The sequence below is a fragment of the Pleurodeles waltl genome, chromosome 5, assembly GCF_031143425.1.
Source record: "Pleurodeles waltl isolate 20211129_DDA chromosome 5, aPleWal1.hap1.20221129, whole genome shotgun sequence".
Taxonomy (NCBI): domain Eukaryota; kingdom Metazoa; phylum Chordata; class Amphibia; order Caudata; family Salamandridae; genus Pleurodeles; species Pleurodeles waltl.
Genome location: NC_090444.1, coordinates 298,211,557 through 298,233,648, shown reverse-complemented (window position 1 = coordinate 298,233,648; position 22,092 = coordinate 298,211,557). Strand labels below are relative to the sequence as shown.

The window sequence follows — 22,092 nt, the reverse complement described above, 5'->3', positions numbered from 1 at the left end:
GAGGATCCAAAGGCTCCCCCTGACCACGACTGCCTGTAACAAGGAACCCGACGCCTGGACCAAGCACTGCACCCGCAGCCCCCCAGGACCAGAAGGAACCAAACCTCGGTGCAGGAGAGACCCCCAGGCGCCCCTCTGCCTAGCACAGTCGGTGGCTGGCCTGAGAAGCCCCCTCCCCCGTGCCCTGCCTGCACCGCTTGAGTGACCCCCCGGGTCTCTCCATTGATTCCTATACAAAACCCGACACCTGCTTTGCACACTGCACCCAACTGCCCCTGTGCCGCTGAGGGTGTGTTTTGTGTGCCTCCCCCCCCCGCCCCCCCAAGTGCTCTACAAAACCACCCTGGTCTGCCCTCCGAGGAAGAGCGAGTACTTACCTGCTGGCAGACTCGAACCAGAGCACCTCTGTTCTTCATAGGCGCCTGTGTTTTGGGCTCCTCTTTGACCTCTGCACCTGACCGGCCCTGTGCTGCTGGTGTGGTAACTTTGGGGTTGCCTTGAACCCCCAACGGTGGGCTGCCTAGGCCAAGGAACTTGAACTTGTAAGTGCCTTACTTACCTGACAAACTAACTATTACTTACCTCCCCCAGGAACTGTTGATTCTTGCACTGTATCCACTTTTAAAATAGCTTATTGCCATTTTAACTAAAACTGTGTGTTACTGCTCTAATTCAAAGTTCCTAACTTACCTGTGAAGAGTACCTTGCATTTTATGTATTTACTTCAAATCTTGAACTTGTGGGTCTAAAAATAAATTAAGAAAAGGATATTTTTAAATATAAAAACCTATTTGCCTGGAGTAAGTCTTTGAGTGTGTGTTCCTCATTTATTGCCTGTGTGTGTACAACAAATGCTTAACACTACCCTCTGATAAGCCTACTGCTCGACCACACTACCACAAAATAGAGGATTAGAATTATCTAATTTTGCCACTATCTTACCTCCAAGGGGAACCCTTGGACTCTGCACACTATTTCTTACTTTGAAATAGTATATACAGAGCCAACTTCCTACAGCCTCATATTGTTAAACTTTTCAAACATGTTTGTACACTTTTTATTTTTCTGGAACCTCTGTCAGTAGTGCAGTGTGACCTTAAAATGTTTATTTACAGTGCTCACCCTAATAATTAAGGCTCTTCATTAATGGACCATAAATAAAAGTTTGAACAGCATTAACATATGGACACGTGTATTACCTCAACTACAGACAGTTCCCTTCTTTGTAAACTGGCAGCCAAAGGGTTTGTGCTGCCGGGGGTTGAGCCTACTTGTCCGAAGAACAAAACAAACATGAAAGCTTGTGGCCCTTAGCCACAAACAATATGTCCTGTGCATCAGGTGTGAGAAAAGGCCTTTTTTTGACATGTTTAGCCCCCACTTTTTGCCTGATGTTTGATGTAGCCTAGAGGTTGTGTAGTGCCCAGGGTTCACTGGGCCAGATCTCTTTCCCCAAAACTGTTGTGATGCATTGGCACAATTGAATACACCCTTACCTACCACTATAAATCCCTAGTAAATGGGTACCTAGGTACACAGGGCATGGGGAACTATGGGTAGGCCCCTGAGGGCAGCAGCACTGATTGTGCAATTCACTAGGGCCATGCATCCAGATGCACCCAACACTGCCATTACAGGCTGTGTTTCTTGGTGCAAACCTAAAACAAACTTGTCATGGCACACTCTGTGTGCCCTGTCTGCCATATACTGCATTCACTATGGGTAAGAAACCCCTCTGGCAGGCCTTACAGCCCTAAGGCAAGGTGCACCATATTATATGTGAGGGAATAGCTGCATGAGCAATATGCCCCCACTGCGTCCTTGCCAAACCTGGGACATAGTGGGTGAACAGAACAGCCATTTTAATACCTGGTCTGTACACTGGTCAACACGAGTTTCCCAGCTACTTGATGGCCACTCTGAACCCTGGGTTGTTTGGTATCAAACAAGTCAGAATGATAAATCCAAACTGGTACCAGTATTAGATTTATCCCTAAATGTACCTAAGTGCCACCTTAGAGGTGCTCCCTGCAAAAGTTACCTACCCTGACATGGTTGCTGACGGGTTCTATCCAGCCTGACTCCTTCAGACACCCAATATACAAACCTTGATGGAGAGCCATGTGTAAGGAAATGCCTCCTTGGCATGGTTACCCCCTGACTTTTTGCCTTTGCTGATGCTATGTTTTGAATTGAAAGTGTGCTAAGGCCTGCTAACCAGGCCCCAGCACCAGTGTTCTTTCCCTAACCTGTACTTTTGATTCCACAATTGGCACACCCTGGCACCCAGATAAGTCCCTTGTAACTGGTACCTCTGGTACCAAGGGCCCTGATGCCAAGGAAGGTCTCTAACGGCTGCAGCATGTATTATGCCACCCTAGAGACCCCTCACTCAGCACAGACACACTGCTTACCAGCTTGTGTGTGCTAGTGAGAACAAAATGAGTAAGTCGACATGGCACTCCCCTCAGGGTGCCATGCCAGCCTCTCACTGCCTATGCAGTATAGGTAAGACACCCCTCTAGCAGGCCTTACAGCCCTAAGGCAGGGTGCACTATACCATAGGTGAGGGTACCAGTGCATGAGCACTGTGCCCCTACAGTGTCTAAGCAAAACCTTAGACATTGTAAGTGCAGGGTAGCCATAAGAGTATATGGTCTGGGAGTCTGTTTTACACAAACTCCACAGCACCATAATGGCTACACTGAAAACTGGGAAGTTTGGTATCAAACTTCTCAGCACAATAAATGCACACTGATGCCAGTGTACATTGTATTGTAAAATACACCACAGAGGGCACCTTAGAGGTGCCCCCTGAAACTTGACCGACTATCTGTGTAGGCTGACTGGTTCCAGCAGCCTGCCACACTAGAGACATGTTGCTGGCCCCATGGGGAGAGTGCCTTTGTCACTCTGAGGCCAGTAACAAAGCCTGCACTGGGTGGAGATGCTAACACCTCCCCCAGGCAGGAGCTGTAACACCTGGCGGTGAGCCTCAAAGGCTCACCCCTTTGTCACAGCACCGCAGGACACTCCAGCTAGTGGAGTTGCCCGCCCCCTCCGGCCCCGGCCCCCACTTTTGGCGGCAAGGCCGGAGAAAATAATGAGAATAACAAGGAGGAGTCACTGGCCAGTCAGGACAGCCCCTAAGGTGTCCTGAGCTGAGGTGACTCTAACTTTTAGAAATCCTCCATCTTGCAGATGGAGGATTCCCCCAATAGGAGTAGGGATGTGACCCCCTCCCCTTGGGAGGAGGCACAAAGAGGGTGTACTCACCCTCAGGGCTAGTAGCCATTGGCTACTAACCCCCCAGACCTAAACACGCCCTTAAATTTAGTATTTAAGGGCTCTCCCTGAACCTAGAAACTAGATTCCTGCAACAACAAGAAGGACTGCCTAGCTGAAAACCCCTGCAGAGGAAGACCAGAAGACAACAACTGCCTTGGCTCCAGAAACTCACCGGCCTGTCTCCTGCCTTCCAAAGAACTCTGCTCCAGCGACGCCTTCCAAAGGGACCAGCGACCTCTGAATCCTCTGAGGACTGCCCTGCTTCGACGACGACGAGAAACTCCTGAGGACAGCGGACCTGCTCCAAAAAGACTGCAACTTTATCCAAAGGAGCAGCTTTCAAGAACCCTGCAATCTCCCCGCAAGAAGCGTGAGACTTGCAACACTGCACCCGGCGACCCCGACTCGGCTGGTGGAGAACCAACACCTCAGGGAGGACCCCCGGACTACTCTACGACTGTGAGTACCAAAACCTGTCCCCCCTGAGCCCCCACAGCGCCGCCTGCAGAGGGAATCCCGAGGCTTCCCCTGACCGCGTCTCTCTGAAACCTAAGTCCCGACGCCTGGAAAAGACCCTGCACCCGCAGCCCCCAGGACCTGAAGGACCGGACTTTCACTGCAGAAGTGACCCCCAGGAGTCCCTCTCCCTTGCCCAAGTGGAGGTTTCCCCGAGGAAGCCCCCCCTTGCCTGCCTGCAGCGCTGAAGAGATCCCTTGATCTCTGACTTCCATTGCGAACCAGACGCCTGTTCTAACACTGCACCCGGCCGCCCCCGCGCCGCTGAGGGTGAAATTTCTGTGTGGGCTTGTGTCCCCCCCGGTGCCCTACAAAACCCCCCTGGTCTGCCCTCCGAAGACGCGGGTACTTACCTGCTTGCAGACTGGAACCGGGGCACCCCCTTCTCTCCATTGAAGCCTATGCGTTTTGGGCACCACTTTGAACTCTGCACCTGACCGGCCCTGAGCTGCTGGTGTGGTAACTTTGGGGTTGCTCTGAACCCCCAACGGTGGGCTACCTTGGACCAAGAACTGAACCCTGTAAGTGTCGTACTTACCTAGTAAAACTAACAAAAACTTACCTCCCCCAGGAACTGTGAAAATTGCAGTGTCCACTTTTAAAATAGCGATTTGTGAATAACTTGAAAAGTATACATGCAATTGAAATGATTCAAAGTTCCTAATGTACTTACCTGCAATACCTTTCAAACAAGATATTACATGTTAAATTTGAACCTGTGGTTCTTAAAATAAACTAAGAAAAGATATTTTTCTGTACAAAACCTATTGGCTGGATTTGTCTGAGTGTGTGTACCTCATTTATTGTCTATGTGTATGTACAACAAATGCTTAACACTACTCCTTGGATAAGCCTACTGCTCGACCACACTACCACAAAATAGAGCATTAGTATTATCTATTTTTACCACTATTTTACCTCTAAGGGGAACCCTTGGACTCTGTGCATGCTATTCCTTACTTTGAAATAGCACATACAGAGCCAACTTCCTACACCATGTCTCTCTGGTTTGTAAAACAATGTCCTTCCTGGGTGGAGGAGCTAAGACCCCTCTCCCTCAGGAATGTTCACTGCCGTGGCGGTGAGCTTCAAAGGACTTACCGCCTCTGAAACTCGACCCTCAGGCCTGCTGCTAGCAGCAGATGGTCAGCCCCTTTACAAACCCCCCACTTTTGGTGCTAAAAAAGGCAGTAAACCGCTCAAAGAATAGGTGGAGTGACCCCAACTGGCATGCACCACCCCCAAGGTGTTGCCTGCGAGGTGGACACTCCATTTCATTTTCCTCTGTTTTAGATGGAAGGAATATAGCCAATCAGGTTTAGGGAAGTAACCCTTCCAACAGGAATTGGTCACTGTAGTGGGTGTAGCCACACAAAGTTACGTGTCCCACTGGACGCTACCAGGTACCCCCTAAAACACCTACTAAATTTAGTATTTAGTGGGCATCCCTTGACTAAGAAATTAGATTTGAAGGACACACAGAAGACCAGTACAAAGAAGAACCAAGCCACGAGGACTGTGGACATGCTGCACAAAGAAAAGGTGCCAAACCCTGCCTGCGGCACCCAGGACCCGACAATGACAGCTAAGGAGCTGCTGGACAACTGGACTGACCTCAAGAAACCCAGAGGACCTCCAGGCTTCACCAATCACCCAAGAACTCCCTTCAGAGTGGAGCTACCATTCTGCAACAACCAAGAAACCAGCAACCCAGTGAGGGTCACTTCATTGACCAGCTGCTAACTCCTGAACCAGAAGTCGCAGCCGGACCTGACGTCACACTAACGACCACAAGGACAAACCCTGAAAGTGTACCAAGTTTGGTGGCACTGAGTCCTCCTGTGGCTGTATTGTAACAGTACCCTGGGTACTGGTCAGCTGACGTTGGACACCAGGAAAACCAGCCCGCCTGGAGCGGAAAAAGGACCAGGAGGAAGCCCTAGTCGAGGGACCTCAGTATCACCCCGGACCTCCTGCCAGAGTGCCCCTGTTGTCCTGCAAGCGACCCTTAAAGAGACTTAACTCCAGATCCAAAAAGGCATCTTTGCACACAGCTCCTGGATCACCAATTCTCTCTGCACCCTGCGGCCCTGTGCCCTGCAGTGAAGAACCTGCTGTGCTCTAAGGGTCCCTCACCCCTTGCGACCTCGACACTTCAAGAGGACCCCAAAACCACCTCTAAACTTGCCTGAGCAGTGCTTTTCCAAGTGGTCCCCCACAGTGGCCCTGCACCAGCTCCAGAGACTTTTACTAGCTGCTCCCGCCGGAACCAGGAGCTGCCCGAACTTCTCCAGTTGGCAGTGTGACCACCGCGGACCTCGACCAACCTTTAAAAGGAGAACTTGGTAACTCAACTGTACGATTTTATATGTATTTTTAAAGGTGACTTTCCATTGATTCCTATTAATCACGCACAAAAAGACTATTTTTTTAAAAGTGTAAAAAAATAAATAAAAAAAAATCATATCTCCAAAAGTACTTAACCAATTTTGATACTCTTGTTCTTAAAATTTATATAAAAATCCAAAGTATGTTTATAAATTGGTCTCTAGTTATTCCTTCGGATGTGTGAGTTGCATGATTGCTACTGAGTACAACAAATGCTTTGCACTTCTCCAAGATTGGCCTAACTGCTTGACTAAGCTACCATAAAAATTAGGTGATCTAGTTTTTTACCTCTGTAAACCTGTGTGTGGTTGCCTGGTCCCCCCTGCACAGTGTGCCTAGGTTTGCACCCTACATAGCGGGCCAACCTCCTACATTGAGCAATAGGAGTTCCACATCCCTGTCACTGCCTTGGGTGCCTATCGCTTTTCTCCAATATATATATCTGGCCTGGGCTGGGAGACAGCTACACTTGTGCATTCTCTTCAGACATCCACAGCACAAGCATACTCAACTACATCTGCATACTGATGGATGTTCCTGGGGAAGAGGTTGGGAGGGGCTCAAACTTAAACTTCAAAGGGTAGTGGCCTGATCCTGCACAAAGAGGCTGATTACCTCCCACTGATAGTCTGCAGCCGGGGCTGGGCTGAAAGGGGGGCTTGTGCACTTCAGAGAAACCCTTTGAAGTCATCCACTACAGCAAAGGCACTTTTGGTATAAGTACTGGGCCTGTGACCCTCTAAACTGAGTAATACACTACCAGACCTGGAAGAATCCTGCCAGAGTAAAGACTGATGTGCTGAAGGATTGCCACTTTGTTGTGCCTGACTGTTTTAAGGAACTGCTGTCCTGCTTCACTGAGCTGTCCTGCCTGCTGCCCTCTGCCTTGCAAAAAGGAATCAGGGACTACCCCAGAGTGACTCCAAGGGCTTGCTGGCTTTCCCCCTGATCTTCCCTGAGGTCTCTGGGACATCAAAGACTTCATGAGCGGCTTAATTGGACCCAGCCCCACCGATCTTCACAAGCTCCGAGATCGGCGTGTAAGGAAATGGCTCCCTGTTCCAATTACCCCCCACTTTTTGCCTGATACTGATGCTGACTTGACTGAGAAGTGTGCTGGGACCCTGCTAACCAGGCCCCAGTACCAGTGTTCTTTCATCTAAACTGTACCATTGTTTCCACAATTGGCACACCCCTGGCACACAGACAAGTCCCTTGCTAAAGGTACCAGTGGTACCAAGGGCCCTGTGACCAGGGAAGGTCTCTAAGGGCTGCAGCATATGTTGTGTGCCACCCTAAGGGACCCCTCACCCAACACATGCACACTGCCATTGCGTATTGTGTGTGTTAGTGGGGAGAAAAAGGCAGTCGACATGGCATCCCCCTCAGGATGCCATGCACACAAAATACTGCCTGTGGCATAGGTAAGTCACCCCTCTAGCAGGCCTTACAGCCCTAAGGCAGGGTGCACTTTACCACAGGTGAGGGCATAGCTGCATGAGCAATATGCCCCTACAGTGTCTAAGTCTATTCTTAGACATTGTAAGTAAAGTTGTGGCCATATTAAGTGTATGGTCTGGGAGTTTGTCAAAAACGAAAACGAACTCCACAGCTCCATAATGGCTACACTGAATACTGGGAAGTTTGGTATCAAACTTCTCAGAATAATAAACCCACACTGATGCCAGTGTTGGATTTATTTTTAAAAAATGCACACAGAGGGCATCTTAGAGATACCCCCTGTATTTTACCCAATTGTTCAGTGCAGGACTGACTGGTCTGTGCCAGCCTGCTGCTGAGAGACGAGTTTCTGACCCCATGTGGTGAAGGCCTTTGTGCTCTCTGAGGATAGAAACAAAAGCCTGCTCTAGGTGGAGGTGCTTCACACCTCCTCCCTGCAGGAACTGTAACACCTAGAAGTGAGCCTCAAAGGCTCAGGCTTCGTGTTACAATGCCCCAGGGAACTCCAGCTAGTGGAGATGCCTGCCCCCTGGACACAGCCCCCACGTTTGGCAGCGAGTCCAGGGGAGATAATGAGAAAAACAAGGAGGAGTCCCTCACCAGTCAGGACAAGCCCCTAAGGTGTCCTGAGCTGAGGTGACCCCTGCCTTTAGAAATCCTCCATCTTGATTTTGGAGGATTCCCCCAATAGGAATAGGGATGTGCCCCCCCCTCCCCTCAAGGAAAGTAGCCATTGGCTACTGCCCTCCCAGACCGAAACACACCCCTAAATTCAGTATTTAGGGGCTCCCCAGAACCTAGGAAACTAGATTCCTGCAACCTGAAGACGAAGGACTGCTGACCTGAAGCCCTGCAGATAAGACGGAGACACCAACTGCTTCGGACCCAGCCCTACCGGCCTGTCTCCCCACTTCAAGTAAAACTGCTACAGCGGTGCATCCCCCTGGGTCCAGTGACCTCTGAAGCCTCAGGACTACCCTGCATCTAAAAGGACCAAGAAGCTCCCGAGGACAGCGGCCCTGTTCACCAAAACCGCAACTTTGCAACAAAGAAGCAACTTTTAAAGACCACACGTTTCCCGCCGGAAGCGTGAGACTTTCCACTCTGCACCCGGCTCGACCTGCGTAAAACTAACTCTACAGGGAGGACTCCCCAGCGACTGCGAGCCCGTGAGTAGCCAGAGTTCACCCCCCTGAGCCCCTACAGCGACGCCTGCAGAGGGAATCCAGAGGCTCCCCCTGACCGCGACTGCCTGGTTCAAGGAACCAGACGCCTAGAAAACACACTGCACCAGCAGCTCCCAGGACCTGAAGGAACCGAACTCCAGTGCAGGAGCGATCCCCAGGCGGCCCTCTTCCTAGCCCAGGTGGTGGCTACCCCGAGGAGCCCCCCCCATTGCCTGCCTGCATCGCTGAAGAGACCCCCGGGTCTCCCCATTGAATCCTATTGCAAACCCGACGCCGGTTTGCATTCTGCACCCGGCCGCCCCTGTGCCGCTGAGGGTGTACTTACAGTGCCTGCTTGTGTCCACATCCCCCCCCCCCCCCCCCCCCCGGTGCCCTACAAAACCCCCTTGGTCTGCCCTCCGAAGTCGCGGCTACTTACCTGCTGGCAGAGTGGAACCGGGGCACCCCTATTTCCATTGAAGCCTATGTGTTTTGGGCACCACTTTGACCTCTGCACCTGACCGGCCCTGAGCTGCTGGTGTGGTAACTTTGGGGTTGCCTTTAACCCCCAACGGTGGGCTACCTTGGACCCAACTTTGAACCCTGTAAGTGCTTTACCTACCTGTGAACCTAACAAATACTTACCTCTCCCAGGAACTGTTGATTTTTGCACTGTCACTTTTAAAATAGCTTATTGCCATTTTTGCCAAAACTGTACATGCTATTGTCATTATTTAAAGTTCCTAAGATACCAGAGTGAAATACCTTTCATTTAAAGTATTGTTAGTTAATTTTAAGAACCACAGTTTCAAGATTTACAAAGAAAATATATTTTTCTATATAAAAACCTATTGGCCTGGAATTGTCTTTGAGTGTGTGTTCCTCATTTATTGCCTGTGTGTGTACAACAAATGCTTAACACTACCCTCTGATAAGCCTACTGCTCGACCACACTACCACAAAAATAGAGCATTAGAATGATCTCTTTTTGCCACTATCTTACCTGTAAGGAGAACCCTTGGACTCTGTGCATGCTATTTCTTATTTTGAAATAGTACATACAGAACCAACTTCCTACACAGCGTAACTTGAATTTGCAGCACTGTTCGCCCAAAACCCGCTAGCTACTAGGGGAGAGCCTTTCTGTGCAAGCGGCAGTAGCCAGAGTGCGGTGTACACCTGTCCTGTTTATCCCCCTGGGGAGGAGTGGATCATCCTTTTACAAGGCTGCTCCTGGGAGCGCAGTGTCACTGCACACGACACCCAACAAAAGCCGTCTGACCCCTGAGAACCACTCCAACGTAGTGAGTGCCGCTTTCCTGCTGTCCCCCAAGCACTGTATTCAGGGATGCCCTGTTCAGATGCCCAGGCAACAGTAGCGCGCTCAGTGCGCCTGCTCCTCGCCAGACCTGCGAGCTGCACTACAGCCCGATTCCACTTTCCGCTGTGACCTCGATACTCACCAGGTATTTCCCTCTGTGTCAACTCTCAGCTTCAGTGGTGCGATTGCTAACTCAGCTTGGACCCGAGCAGTCCCGAATGTCCTCACTGTGCTCCTCACAGTGGGCTAAACGTGCCATGCAAAATACCATAAGGGCCTTAAAATGAGCCCCGTGTACAGCACTGTTTTGATTTACTTTAAAGTGAATATCTCTTGATATACTGATTGGAGTTTTGTCGTTTTGGTCTTTGTCTGTTCAGATAAATCTGCTCTATTTTTCTAAACTGGTGTGGAGCTTTTTGTGGTGTTTTCATTGTGTGTGTTGCACAAATACTGTACACATTGCCTCTTACGTTTAGCCTGACTGCTCTGTGCCAAGCCAACAGAGGGTGAACCAGGCACACTTTAAATGTATCGTACTTACTCTTATTAGAGTGGTGGGTTCTGCCTGGGTTAGGAGCCCATCCTAGCCAACCCGAAACACCATTTGTAACTGCCTTGGACTGCTCTGCTTTGCTACTCTGAGAGTCGAGCACTACAGTGGGCTGCTTGGTTTCCAGTGAGGGGATAATTGTAAACCTGTTGTGCAGACCTCAAGTTCTGTACAACTGACCCTATCTCCTACAGTGTTCTAAAGAGTTGAACTAGCTCAATTGTTTTAAAAGGCTGCCCAACTGACCAAGGGTTTTCCTTTTCCAATATTAACATATTTGTTTTAGATTTCTAAATATTTTAGAAAGATTCAAAAGGAACGGTGGTGTAGGCAGAGGTCCTCCTAAATGGATGGATATGTTACCAGAAAATTAAAGCCACTGGGGGAATGTAATATGGTATTTATTTCCTTAATCAAAAGATTGTAGTGTTGTGAAATAATTTTAGACACTTGTTGCTGGGTGTCGTCTAATAGTGTAGCTGTGAACATAATTCTTCCCATTTGTTTTCTATAGAACTGGAAGCAACCCCAAAATTAGACGCAATAAAATTTGGGGAGGCCAGAACGGTGGAATTCTGGTTTACAATTCTGGTATGTAATATTCTATGTGCTCTAATATGTATAGCACATTTTGTGAAAGAGCTCCTAAACAACATCCTTTGAAATGTCTGTCCTACCTTTTAAGGTCTTGGCTTCATAGAAGACAATGAAATTTTCGACAATGCAATGGCAGGAGTCTGGATTAAAACAGACAGCAACCCAACGTTGAGAAGGAATAAAATCCATGATGGAAGAGATGGGGGCATTTGTATTTTTAATGGTGGACGAGGTAATGTTCTCTCCTTGCATAAATATTGGCATGTAGTCTTTTTATGTGTTACACTCATATATTTGTTTCCTGTACTGAAATGTTTTCATACTAACCATATTCTCTGATGATGTATACATGCAAGATAGAAATCCGTTAGCTTAGCTGTAAATTTGTTTTTTTATTATACAAAACCTTAACAGTAAACAACTACATCAAAGTTTGTGATGGAGTGGGATTGTGAATGGAGTTGTGGGATATCTTTGACTGATGGGACAATAACAGAAGTACAATTATAGTGACTGAGTCAGTTCATGGTTGTAGAAAGCGACAACAAGAAAAGAGGGCCAGAATTGCGAGTGCAAGGACCAGGAATTTGTATGGTGGGCAAAGGGGAGCTTGAAATCCAATATTTCCAACAATCAAATATTTTGAGACCGGGGTTTGTCAACTTACATTGTGTGACCATTGTAGAAAAGTACCCTCTTTTTGGGATGGGTACCCCCACATTTTGCCTGCAGTCAGTATGTTTTCACAGTTTTTACTAATATCCTGCTAACCAGGACCCCAGTGATTGTGCTCTTTCCCTCTAAATGTGCACATCCCACAATTGTCATACTTAGGTACCCAGGGCATTGGGGCACCAGGCGTTCCCCATGGGCTGCAGCATGTATTGTCAGTCATGGGAGCTCATGCAAAATGTGTCGGCAGGCCTGCCATTGCAGCCTGTGTGAAAAGGTGCATGCACCCTTTCACTACAGGTCACTGCACCAGGTCACTAAGTCAACCCTGTGGTAGGCCCTCCTAGCCCAGAGGGCAGGGTGCAGGTACCTGTGTGTTAGGGCACCCCTGCACTAGCAGAGGTGCCCCCACAAACTCCACATCCATTGTCCTGCACTTTGTGATTGAGGGGCCGCCATTTTGCGCATGTACTGGACATCGGTCATTACCTATGTGCAGCTACATAGTGGCAATTCCAAACCTGGGCATATTTGGTTTCAAACATGTCGGAATCACACCCCAATACTGTTGCAAGTATTGGAAGTATGATCCCATGCACTCTGAGGGCTCCTTAGAGGAACCCCGGCATTGCTACCACCAGTCTTACAGGGTTTTCTGGGCAGCCCAAGCTGGTGCCACCCCTTAGACAGGTTTTTGCCCTCCTGCTGCTTGATCTTATCAAGCCCAGGAAGGCAGAACAAAGCATTTCCTTTGGGAGAGTGTAGGAAACACCCTCTCCCTTTGGAAATGGGTGTGACTGGCTTTGGATGGTTAGCCTCCCCAAGCCACTGGTCTGCTTTTGAAGAGCACATTTGGGGCCCTCCGTGCATAAACTAGTCTGCACCAGGTGGTGCTCAGGCCTCCTCCAGAGGGTCCCTGGATTCTGCCATCTTGTTTCTAAGGTTGGCAGGGAACTCTGGGAGCATCTGAGTGGCCAGTCCAGGCAGGTGACGTCAGAGCTCCGTCCTGATATGTGCAACAATTCCCCGGCCGTGCATTCTCAGAAGACAGCAGCTCTTCAGTCTACACTAGAAGAAGAAGTAGGAATCTCCCTTGGAGTGAAGGAGTCACTACCCTGCAACTGCAGGCACCAACTGCAATGACGACCGGCTGCGTGGATCTCTCATTTTGAGTTGCGTGGAACCTGCATCACGGGTGGTGGTCCAAAGTAGTCCCCTTGGTCCTCTGCCGGCTGTCCCACTTTGCTGGAGGTAAGCCCTTGCCTTTCCACGCAGGACAGTACCCCGTGCACTGCATCTCCTCTAAGGGATCTTCAGGCTCCGTGTAGCCCCAGCCCCCAGTACTTCTTCCTACGACACACAACCCTCTGTGTGCTTCTCCTGCAGTGTGGGATCCCTCTCCAGTTTTGCCTTGTGAACGCCTTTGCGACTCCTGGTTCCTCTTCCAGTGGGTCTTCTGTGGACTCTGTCTTGCTGAGGGTTCTCCCAGGACTCCCCGCCACCCGTTTGAGTACTCCTGGGCCTTGCTGGTCCCCGGCAGCTCCACCTTTTGCTTCATCGCTACTCCTGCCTTTGCCAAGGCTTGTTGGTGGGTTTTCCACACCACTAACTGACTGCACTCTTCCGTCCCGCATGTGATGTCAACTGCATTCTCTAGTAACTCTTCTCTGGCCCCAGGTCTGCCTGCATTGCTGACCTTCGTCCTACTGTCAACTAACTCCGGCAACCAGAGACAAGTGGGTAGTGGCTTCTGCCACCACTGGTTACTCCTGCGACTTCTGGACTTGGTCCCCTTCTTCCACAGGTCTTCATCTTCAGGAATCCACTGTTGGTTTCTTGCGGTCTTGTTTGGGTGTTGCATTTTCTTCCTTTTAGTCCTTCTGGGTGGTTTGGGGAAAGTACACTAACTTGCTCCTTTCTTCCTGGTCGCTGGGGGGCACTGTGATACTTACCTTTGTGGTTTCCTAGTTCCCCCAGCTTCCCTCCACACATTCCACTTACCTATGTGGGGGTCCTGCATTCACATTTAATTTTTCAGTGTATGGTTTGGGCTCCCCCCTAGGGTCACTTTCGTCTATTGCTATTTGCACTGTTTTCTATTGCTTTCTATGCCTATTTCTAATTACTAGTGTACATATCTAGTGTGTTACCTCCGATTGGAGGGTTGCCTTTCTAGTCCTTTTTGGTAATTGTCACTAAAATAAAATACCTTTATTTTTGTACCACTGAGTGTTTTCTTTCATTTGTGTAAGTGCAGTGTGACTACAGTGGGTATTGCATGAGTTTTGCATGTTTCCTAGATAAGCTTTGGATGCTCATCCACAGCTACCTGGACCTGGTATAAGGTGTAAGTACCTTAGGTGCCCACCACACACTAGGCCAGCTTCCTACCAATAGTTATATTATGTTTCAACACCAGAATACTTTTAAGAGAATAAATACTTTTGCAGTTGCATTGATATCGCAAGTAAGTCACATTTTTACTCAAATACCCTTTTATGCAGTAAAGGTTCCAAAGTAATTTCACTGCAAAGGGGTCCTTGCAAACAGTTGTCGGGGCGGGTCCCCTGTGGATTGAAGGGCAATGGGGGTGAAGGTCACAAGCAAGACCAGCGATAGTTTTACCTATCCTGGGGTATCCAGGTTCTAGTCAAGTTGGGTGTCTTGCACACGGCACAGTTGGCGACGAGAGGGGCCACCTAGAAAGAGAGTGCAAGGGGAGACTTGGGGACAAGTCCGAGAGCTCCCAACGGGGGGCTCGGTCTGTGGGGGTCCTGGGAGCAAGAGAACACTTTGAGATTTCGTGGTCCTGGACCTCGGACCAGGGAGCTCGAGTGCAGCAGGTCTTTGTCCTTGGTGGTGTTGCATCAAGGCGCCCACTGTTCTTTGAGCCACCTGCAAGAGAGGGACAAAAAGTGAAGCTGGACGGAACTGGAAGATGTCCTCAGCAATTCTGACGTCCCTCGACCACTGGTCCTCACGATGTTCTCATTGGAATCCTGGTTGGACTTCAACAAGACTTGGTAGTTGCAAGGGGTGTGGTACCCCAGGCATTGGTGCAGCTCGGCTACGGTTGATCCTGATGTCTCCTTACTTGGAGGGGAGACGGAAGTGGCCCCTTAGGGCACGGTAACTCCCTCCTGGGCGGCTGCTGCTTTGGTGGACCCAGTGGCCAGCAGAACGGTGAACCGGACGTTGCGGTTGGTGACTGCAGGAATCGGGGAAGTGGCTCCTCCACTCCAAGGGAGATACTAACGGGCTGGCGAAGAGCTGGAGAACTTCTTAGGCTTTTGGAGACCTCACAGCAGCAGGACGAGTCAGGATGTCACAATTGTCGGGAAAGATGCAGGTGAGTAGGCAGGGCTTGGATTCAAAAAGTCCACCAGTCATCCAGAGTTCTCGCTACTTTTGGGCTTCTTTGTCTTCTTCTTGGGTAAGACAAATCTATTCTTCTGGTCTCAGGGGGCACCACCTAAGTAATTTAGAGGCGTTTAGGGACGTTTAGGAGAGTTTAGAGTAGTTGCCAATAGACTACTTACCCTTGGGATGACTGCACCACCTATATGACCACTTCCTGTGGGGAGTGGGCATAACCCTGTCCCAGAATTCCTAGTCCCTCTAAAAACAAGATGGTGGAACCCTTCCTTGAGTGTAAACTTCAGGTAGCCCACAATAGGATGCGGATAGCCCAAAGGTGGAACACACCTATTGCCTAACTAATTTTACTGCCTGTACTGTGCCAAGTGGGTCTCGGGGCAGGGAGGCAGCAACTCCTAGGTTTTGGGAAGCTGCGGTTGCATACCAAAGGCGGCAGGGTCTTTAAAGTCCCTGGCCTTGGTATGCAGATGCCCTAGCCATCCTGCTAGAATAGGTGATAACACCTTCCTCTGGAGCAGGCATGGTCATGGTTTCTGGCCTCGGGCTCTCACCTCCAGGGGGTCAGAAACATGATTGTGGTGGTAGGCTGGTTGAAACCTGTCAGCCAGCACAATAAGAGACTAGTATGTTTCGGAGGGCACCTCTAAGGGGCCACCTGGGTGCACGTCATAAGAAATCAAAGGCTGGCATCAGCCTGGATTTATGAGGACAAGGTGTTAGATACCAAACAGCATAAGTTTCAGGTAAGCCATTATGTAGCTATGTAGCTGGGGAACTCATAATTAGTGTCCAGGAAATACCTTAAGATGGCTTCCCTGTTCGCTTGTAATGTCCAGCAATCAAACTAGATGTCACAGGGGCATAGCTACTCATGCAGATATGTCCTTGCATCAAATATAACACACCCTGCCTTAGGGCTCCAAGGCCTGCTGTAGGGGTGGCTTATATAGATTTAGATGCAGTGAGTGGGGCCTAGCAGACAAGGGGTGTACCATGTTGTGTTTTGTCAGGCTTGCACCATGACACGCAGACTGCAACGACAGGTGTGCGCAGCTTGCTTTATGGGGAGTTCATGAGGGTGGCACAATACAGGGAGTGCAGAATTATTAGGCAAGTTGTATTTTTGAGGATTAATTTTATTATTGAACAACAACCATGTTCTCAATGAACCCAAAAAACTCATAAATATCAAAGCTGAATATTTTTGGAAGTAGTTTTTAGTTTTAGCTATGTTAGGGGGATATCTGTGTGTGCAGGTGACTATTACTGTGCATAATTATTAGGCAACTTAACAAAAAACAAATATATACCCATTTCAATGATTTATTATTACCAGTGAAACCAATATAACATCTCAACATTCACAAATATACATTTCTGACATTCAAAAACAAAACAAAAACAAATCAGTGACCAATATAGCCACCTTTCTTTGCAAGGACACTCAAAAGCCTGCCATCCATGGATTCTGTCAGTGTTTTGATCTGTTCACCATCAACATTGCGTGCAGCAGCAACCACAGCCTCCCAGACACTGTTCAGAGAGGTGTACTGTTTTCCCTCCTTGTAAATCTCACATTTGATGATGGACCACAGGTTCTCAATGGGGTTCAGATCAGGTGAACAAGGAGGCCATGTCATTAGATTTCCTTCTTTTATACCCTTTCTTGCCAGCCACGCTGTGGAGTACTTGGACGCGTGTGATGGAGCATTGTCCTGCATGAAAATCATTTTTTTCTTGAAGGATGCAGACTTCTTCCTGTACCACTGCTTGAAGAAGGTGTCTTCCAGGAACTGGCAGTAGGACTGGGAGTTGAGCTTGACTCCATCCTCAACCCGAAAAGGCCCCACAAGCTCATCTTTGATGATACCAGCCCAAACCAGTACTCCACCTCCACCTTGCTGGCGTCTGAGTCGGACTGGAGCTCTCTGCCCTTTACCAATCCAGCCACGGGCCCATCCATCTGGCCCATCAAGACTCACTCTCATTTCATCAGTCCATAAAACCTTAGAAAAATCAGTCTTGAGATATTTCTTGGCCCAGTCTTGACGTTTCAGCTTGTGTGTCTTGTTCAGTGGTGGTCGTCTTTCAGCCTTTCTTACCTTGGCCATGTCTCTGAGTATTGCACACCTTGTGCTTTTGGGCACTCCAGTGATGTTGCAGCTCTGAAATATGGCCAAACTGGTGGCAAGTGGCATTGTGGCAGCTGCACGCTTGACTTTTCTCAGTTCATGGGCAGTTATTTTGCGCCTTGGTATTTCCACACGCTTCTTGCGACCCTGTTGACTATTTTGAATGAAACGCTTGATTGTTCGATGATCACGCTTCAGAAGCTTTGCAATTTTAAGAGTGCTGCATCCCTCTGCAAGATATCTCTCTATTTTTGACTTTTCTGAGCCTGTCAAGTCCTTCTTATGACCCATTTTGCCAAAGGAAAGGAAATTGCCTAATAATTATGCACACCTGATATAGGGTGTTGATGTCATTAGACCACACCCCTTCTCATTACAGAGATGCACATCACCTAATATGCTTAATTGGTAGTAGGCTTTCGAGCCTATACAGCTTGGAGTAAGACAACATGCATGAAGAGGATGATGTGGTCAAAATACTCATTTGCCTAATAATTCTGCACTCCCTGTACATGCTGCAGCCCTTAGGCACCCTCTCCATGGGTCGGGGGACTTAGAGGTAAAGGAGTGTGTGCCAGCTGTACATAATTTTACCTGTTTTAGTGAAAGAGCACTGGCACTGGGGACCTGGTTAGCGGCAATCCAGTGCACCTCAGTCGAAAGGCCGCAATACCAGTGTGCAAAAAACGGGGGATGACAAAAAATTCCACTTTCCTACACAAGTAAAGGCAAATACGTTCAAACAGTGCAGGAAAAAAACATCAGCAAGGTCATGAAGATGTTGGCCAACCTTGGATTCTCATCAACTTAGAAAAATAATCAACCACAGCAGAAAGACAAAAAACATTTCTGGGTGCAACCCTAAATTCAGACAAGGGGTTTTCCAGTTAACAAGAGTCAAAGCAATGGTAGATCAAAGTCACCTCTACCAGAAGGGTCAGCATCTGATAGTAAAGTCATTGGGGAAAATGATGGCCACATGCAAGGCTATACATGACACCACAGCAGTAGTGGCTGTAACAACAGTGATCTCAAGCAGCTGGAAGTTGGGGGAAACTTATTGTCACAAAAGTTTTGAAGGTGGTGCAATTGTGGAACCTAACAAGACACCTTGGTGGGAAAATCATTCAAACTACCAATTACTTCAGTGGCCATCGCAATGGAGATATATATATATATATATGTTTGATAGCATGTGTAGCTGCAGATATACATGCTGTGCATTATGCTGCCATCTAGTGTTGGGCTTGGAGTGTTACAAGTTGTTTTTCTTCGAAGAAGTCTTTTCGAGTCACGAAACCGAGGGACTCCTCCCTTTCGGCTCCATTGCGCATGGGCGTCGACTCCATCTTAGATTGTTTTCTTTCCGCCATCGGGTTCGGACGTGTTCCTCTTCGCTCCGTGTTATGTTTCGGCAAAGATAGTTATCAATCGGAAAATTTGACGGTATTGTTTGCTCTAGGTATTGGGTTAGTGCTAGCACATCGACACCGAAGAAAGAAGAGCTCCGGCAGCCCTTCGGGGCTTCTACTCCTCGGCGGGGTTTCCTCGGAACCGAAAAAGACTACCGAAAAGGTTTTGGTGCCGAAACATGCCTCGGAGCAGAAACACAGCTCCTTTACAGATGAACAGGGCCTTTCCGCACAATTACTAGGCCACAGGTTTGAAGAAGAACTGGGCATGGGAGAGCCAGACCATACCCAGAGAGGGCTCCATATACAAAAGGACACGGGGAAAATCAGAACTCTTCCTCCAATAAAGATGAAGCGGAAGCTCGCATTCCATGAGGCGGAAATGCAGCCAAAAGCGGCTAAAGAAAAAACACCACCACAGTTTTCTCCACAGCCATCGCCACCGCACTCGCCACATCTGTCCCCAGTAGCAACACCCCCAATGATGCAGTCACCAACGCACACAGGGATGAGCCAAGATGACCCGGATGCATGGGATTTGTATGATGCACCGGTCTCAGATAATAGTCCGGATTGCTACCCGGCAAAGCCATCACCACCGGAGGACAGTACTGCTTACATGCAGGTGGTTTCCAGGGCAGCTACTTTTCATAACTTAGTATTGCATGCAGCGCCCATAGAAGATGACTTCTTGTTAAATACCCTGTCATCTACGCACAGCCAATACCAAAGTTTGCCAATGTTACCAGGCATGTTAAAACACGCCAAACAGGTGTTTCAAGACCCAGTCAAGAGCAGAGCCATCACACCTAGGGTGGAGAAGAAATATAAACCTCCCCCTACGGACCCTGTGTACATTACACAACAGTTAACTCCTGATTCTGTGGTAGTAGGAGCACCCCGGAAAAGGGCAAACTCACAAACTTCTGGAGACGCACCACCACCTGACAAAGAAAGTCGGAAATTCGATGCAGCAGGCAAAAGTGTGGCAGCACAGGCAGCCAATCAATAGCGAATCAACAATTCACAAGCTCTACTGGCAAGATATGACAGGGCACATTGGGACGAAATGCAACATTTCATTCAACACCTTCCCAAAGAGTTCCAGAAATGTGCCCAACAGGTTGTCGAGGAGGGCCAAACTATCTCCAACAACCAAATAAGGTCGGCTAGGGACTCAGCAGACACGGCGGCCAGGACAGTAAACACGGCGTAACCATTCGGAGACGCGCGTGGCTACGGATTTAAGCCAGAAATCCAGCAGGCTGTGCTGAATATGCCTTTCAACGGACAACAATAGTTTGGGCCGGAGGTGGATACAGCGATAGACAAACTGAAGAAAGACACTGACACGGCCAAAGCCATGGGCGTGCTCTACTCCCCACAGAGCAGAGGCACTTTTAGGAAGCCGCACTTTAGAGGGGGGTTTCGGGTCCAGACCACAGAGCCTTCCACCACACAAGCCAGAACCACATACCAGGGCCAATATCAGAGAGGAGGTTTTCGGGGACGATATAGGGGTGGACAGTTCCCTAAAACAAGAGGGAAATTCCAAAGCCCAAAAACTCCACAAACTAAATAGTGACTCCAACGTCACAAACCCCCAACACACAACACCAGTGCGGGGGAGGCTCACAGATTATTACCAAAACTGGGAACACATAACTACGGACGCGTGGGTCCCTGCCATTATCCAACATGGTTATTGCATAGAATTCCTACATTTGCCTCCAGATGTGCCTCCAAGAGCACACAGCATGTCCAAACAACACTTAGATCTGTTACAACTAGAAATCCAAGCATTATTACAAAAGGAACCAATAGAACTAGTACCCAACCATCAAAAAGGAACAGGTGTTTACTCCCTGTATTTCCTAATTCCAAAAAAGGACAAAACACTGATGTAGGAAGTTGGCTCTGTATGCACTATTTCAAAGTAAGGAATAGTATGCACAGAGTCCAAGGGTTCCCGTTAGAGGTAAGATAGTGGCAAAAAGAGATAATACTAATGCTCTATTTTGTGGTAGTGTGGTCGAGCAGTAGGCTTATCAAAGGAGTAGTGTTAAGCATTTGTTGTACATACACACAGGCAATAAATGAGGAACACACACTCAGAAACAATTCCAGGCCAATAGGTTTTTGTTATAGATAAATATCTTTTCTTAGTTTATTTTAAGAACCACAGGTTCAAATTCTACATGTAATATCTCATTTGAAAGGTACTGCAGGTAAGTACTTTAGGAATTACAGTAGCATATATACTTTTTACAGAAAACACATTTAGCTGTTTTAAAAGTAGACACTTGGTGCAATTTTCACAGTTTCTGGGGGAGGTAAAGTATTGTTAGGTTTTGCAGGTAAGTACACCACCTATGGGGTTAAGATTGGGGTCCAAGGTAGCCCACCGTTGGTGGTTCAGAGCAACCCCAAAGTCACCACACCAGCAGCTCAGGGCCGGTCAGGTGCAGAGTTCAAAGTGGTGCCCAAAACACATAGGCTTCAATGGAGAGAAGGGGGTGCCCCGGTTCCGGTCTTCCAGCAGGTAAGTACCCGCGTCTTCGGAGGGCAGACCAGGGGGGTTTTGTAGGGCACCGGAGGGGACACAAGTCCACACACAAAGTACACCCTCAGCAGCGCGGGGGCAGCCGGGTGCAGTGTGCAAACAAGCGTCGGGTTTCCAATGGGAGACCAAGGGGTCTCTTCAGCGGTGCAGGCAGGCAAGGGGGGGGCTCCTCGGGGTAGCCACCACCTGGGCAAGGGAGAGGGCCTCCTGGGGGTCACTCCTCCACTGGAGTTCCGATCCTTCAGGTGCTGGGGGCTGCGGGTGCAGGGTCTTTTCCAGCCGTCGGGATTTTAGAGTCAGGCAGTCGCGGTCAGGGGGAGCCTCGGGATTCCCTCTACAGGCGTCGCTGTGGGGGCTCAGGGGGGACAACTTTGATTACTCACGGTCTCGGAGTTGCCGGAGGGTCCTCCCTGAGGTGTTGGTTCTCCACCAGTCGAGTCTGGGTCGCCGGGTGCAGTGTTGCAAGTCTCAAGCTTCTTGCGGGGATTGCAGGGGTCTTTAAAAGTGCTCCTCTTAAACAAAGTTGCAGTCTTTTTGGAACAGGGCCGCTGTCCTCAGGAGTTTCTTGTTCCTCTTGAAGCAGGGCAGTCCTCTGAGGATTCAGAGGTCGCTGGTCCTGGGGGAAGCGTCGCTGGAGCAGGTTTC

At 48.9% G+C, this 22,092-nt stretch overlaps 1 protein-coding gene across 2 annotated transcripts in view; it reads left to right on the top strand.

Moving 5' to 3' along the window:
* Positions 1–22,092, top strand: part of FBXO11 (F-box protein 11) — a 608,024-nt gene that overhangs the window by 469,642 nt on the left and 116,290 nt on the right. For both annotated transcript variants that reach the window (XM_069234039.1, XM_069234040.1), the window contains exons 17-18: positions 11,208–11,284; positions 11,379–11,522. In XM_069234039.1, coding sequence (XP_069090140.1) covers positions 11,208–11,284; positions 11,379–11,522 — 221 coding nt within the window. The remainder of the gene's footprint in view (positions 1–11,207; positions 11,285–11,378; positions 11,523–22,092) is intronic.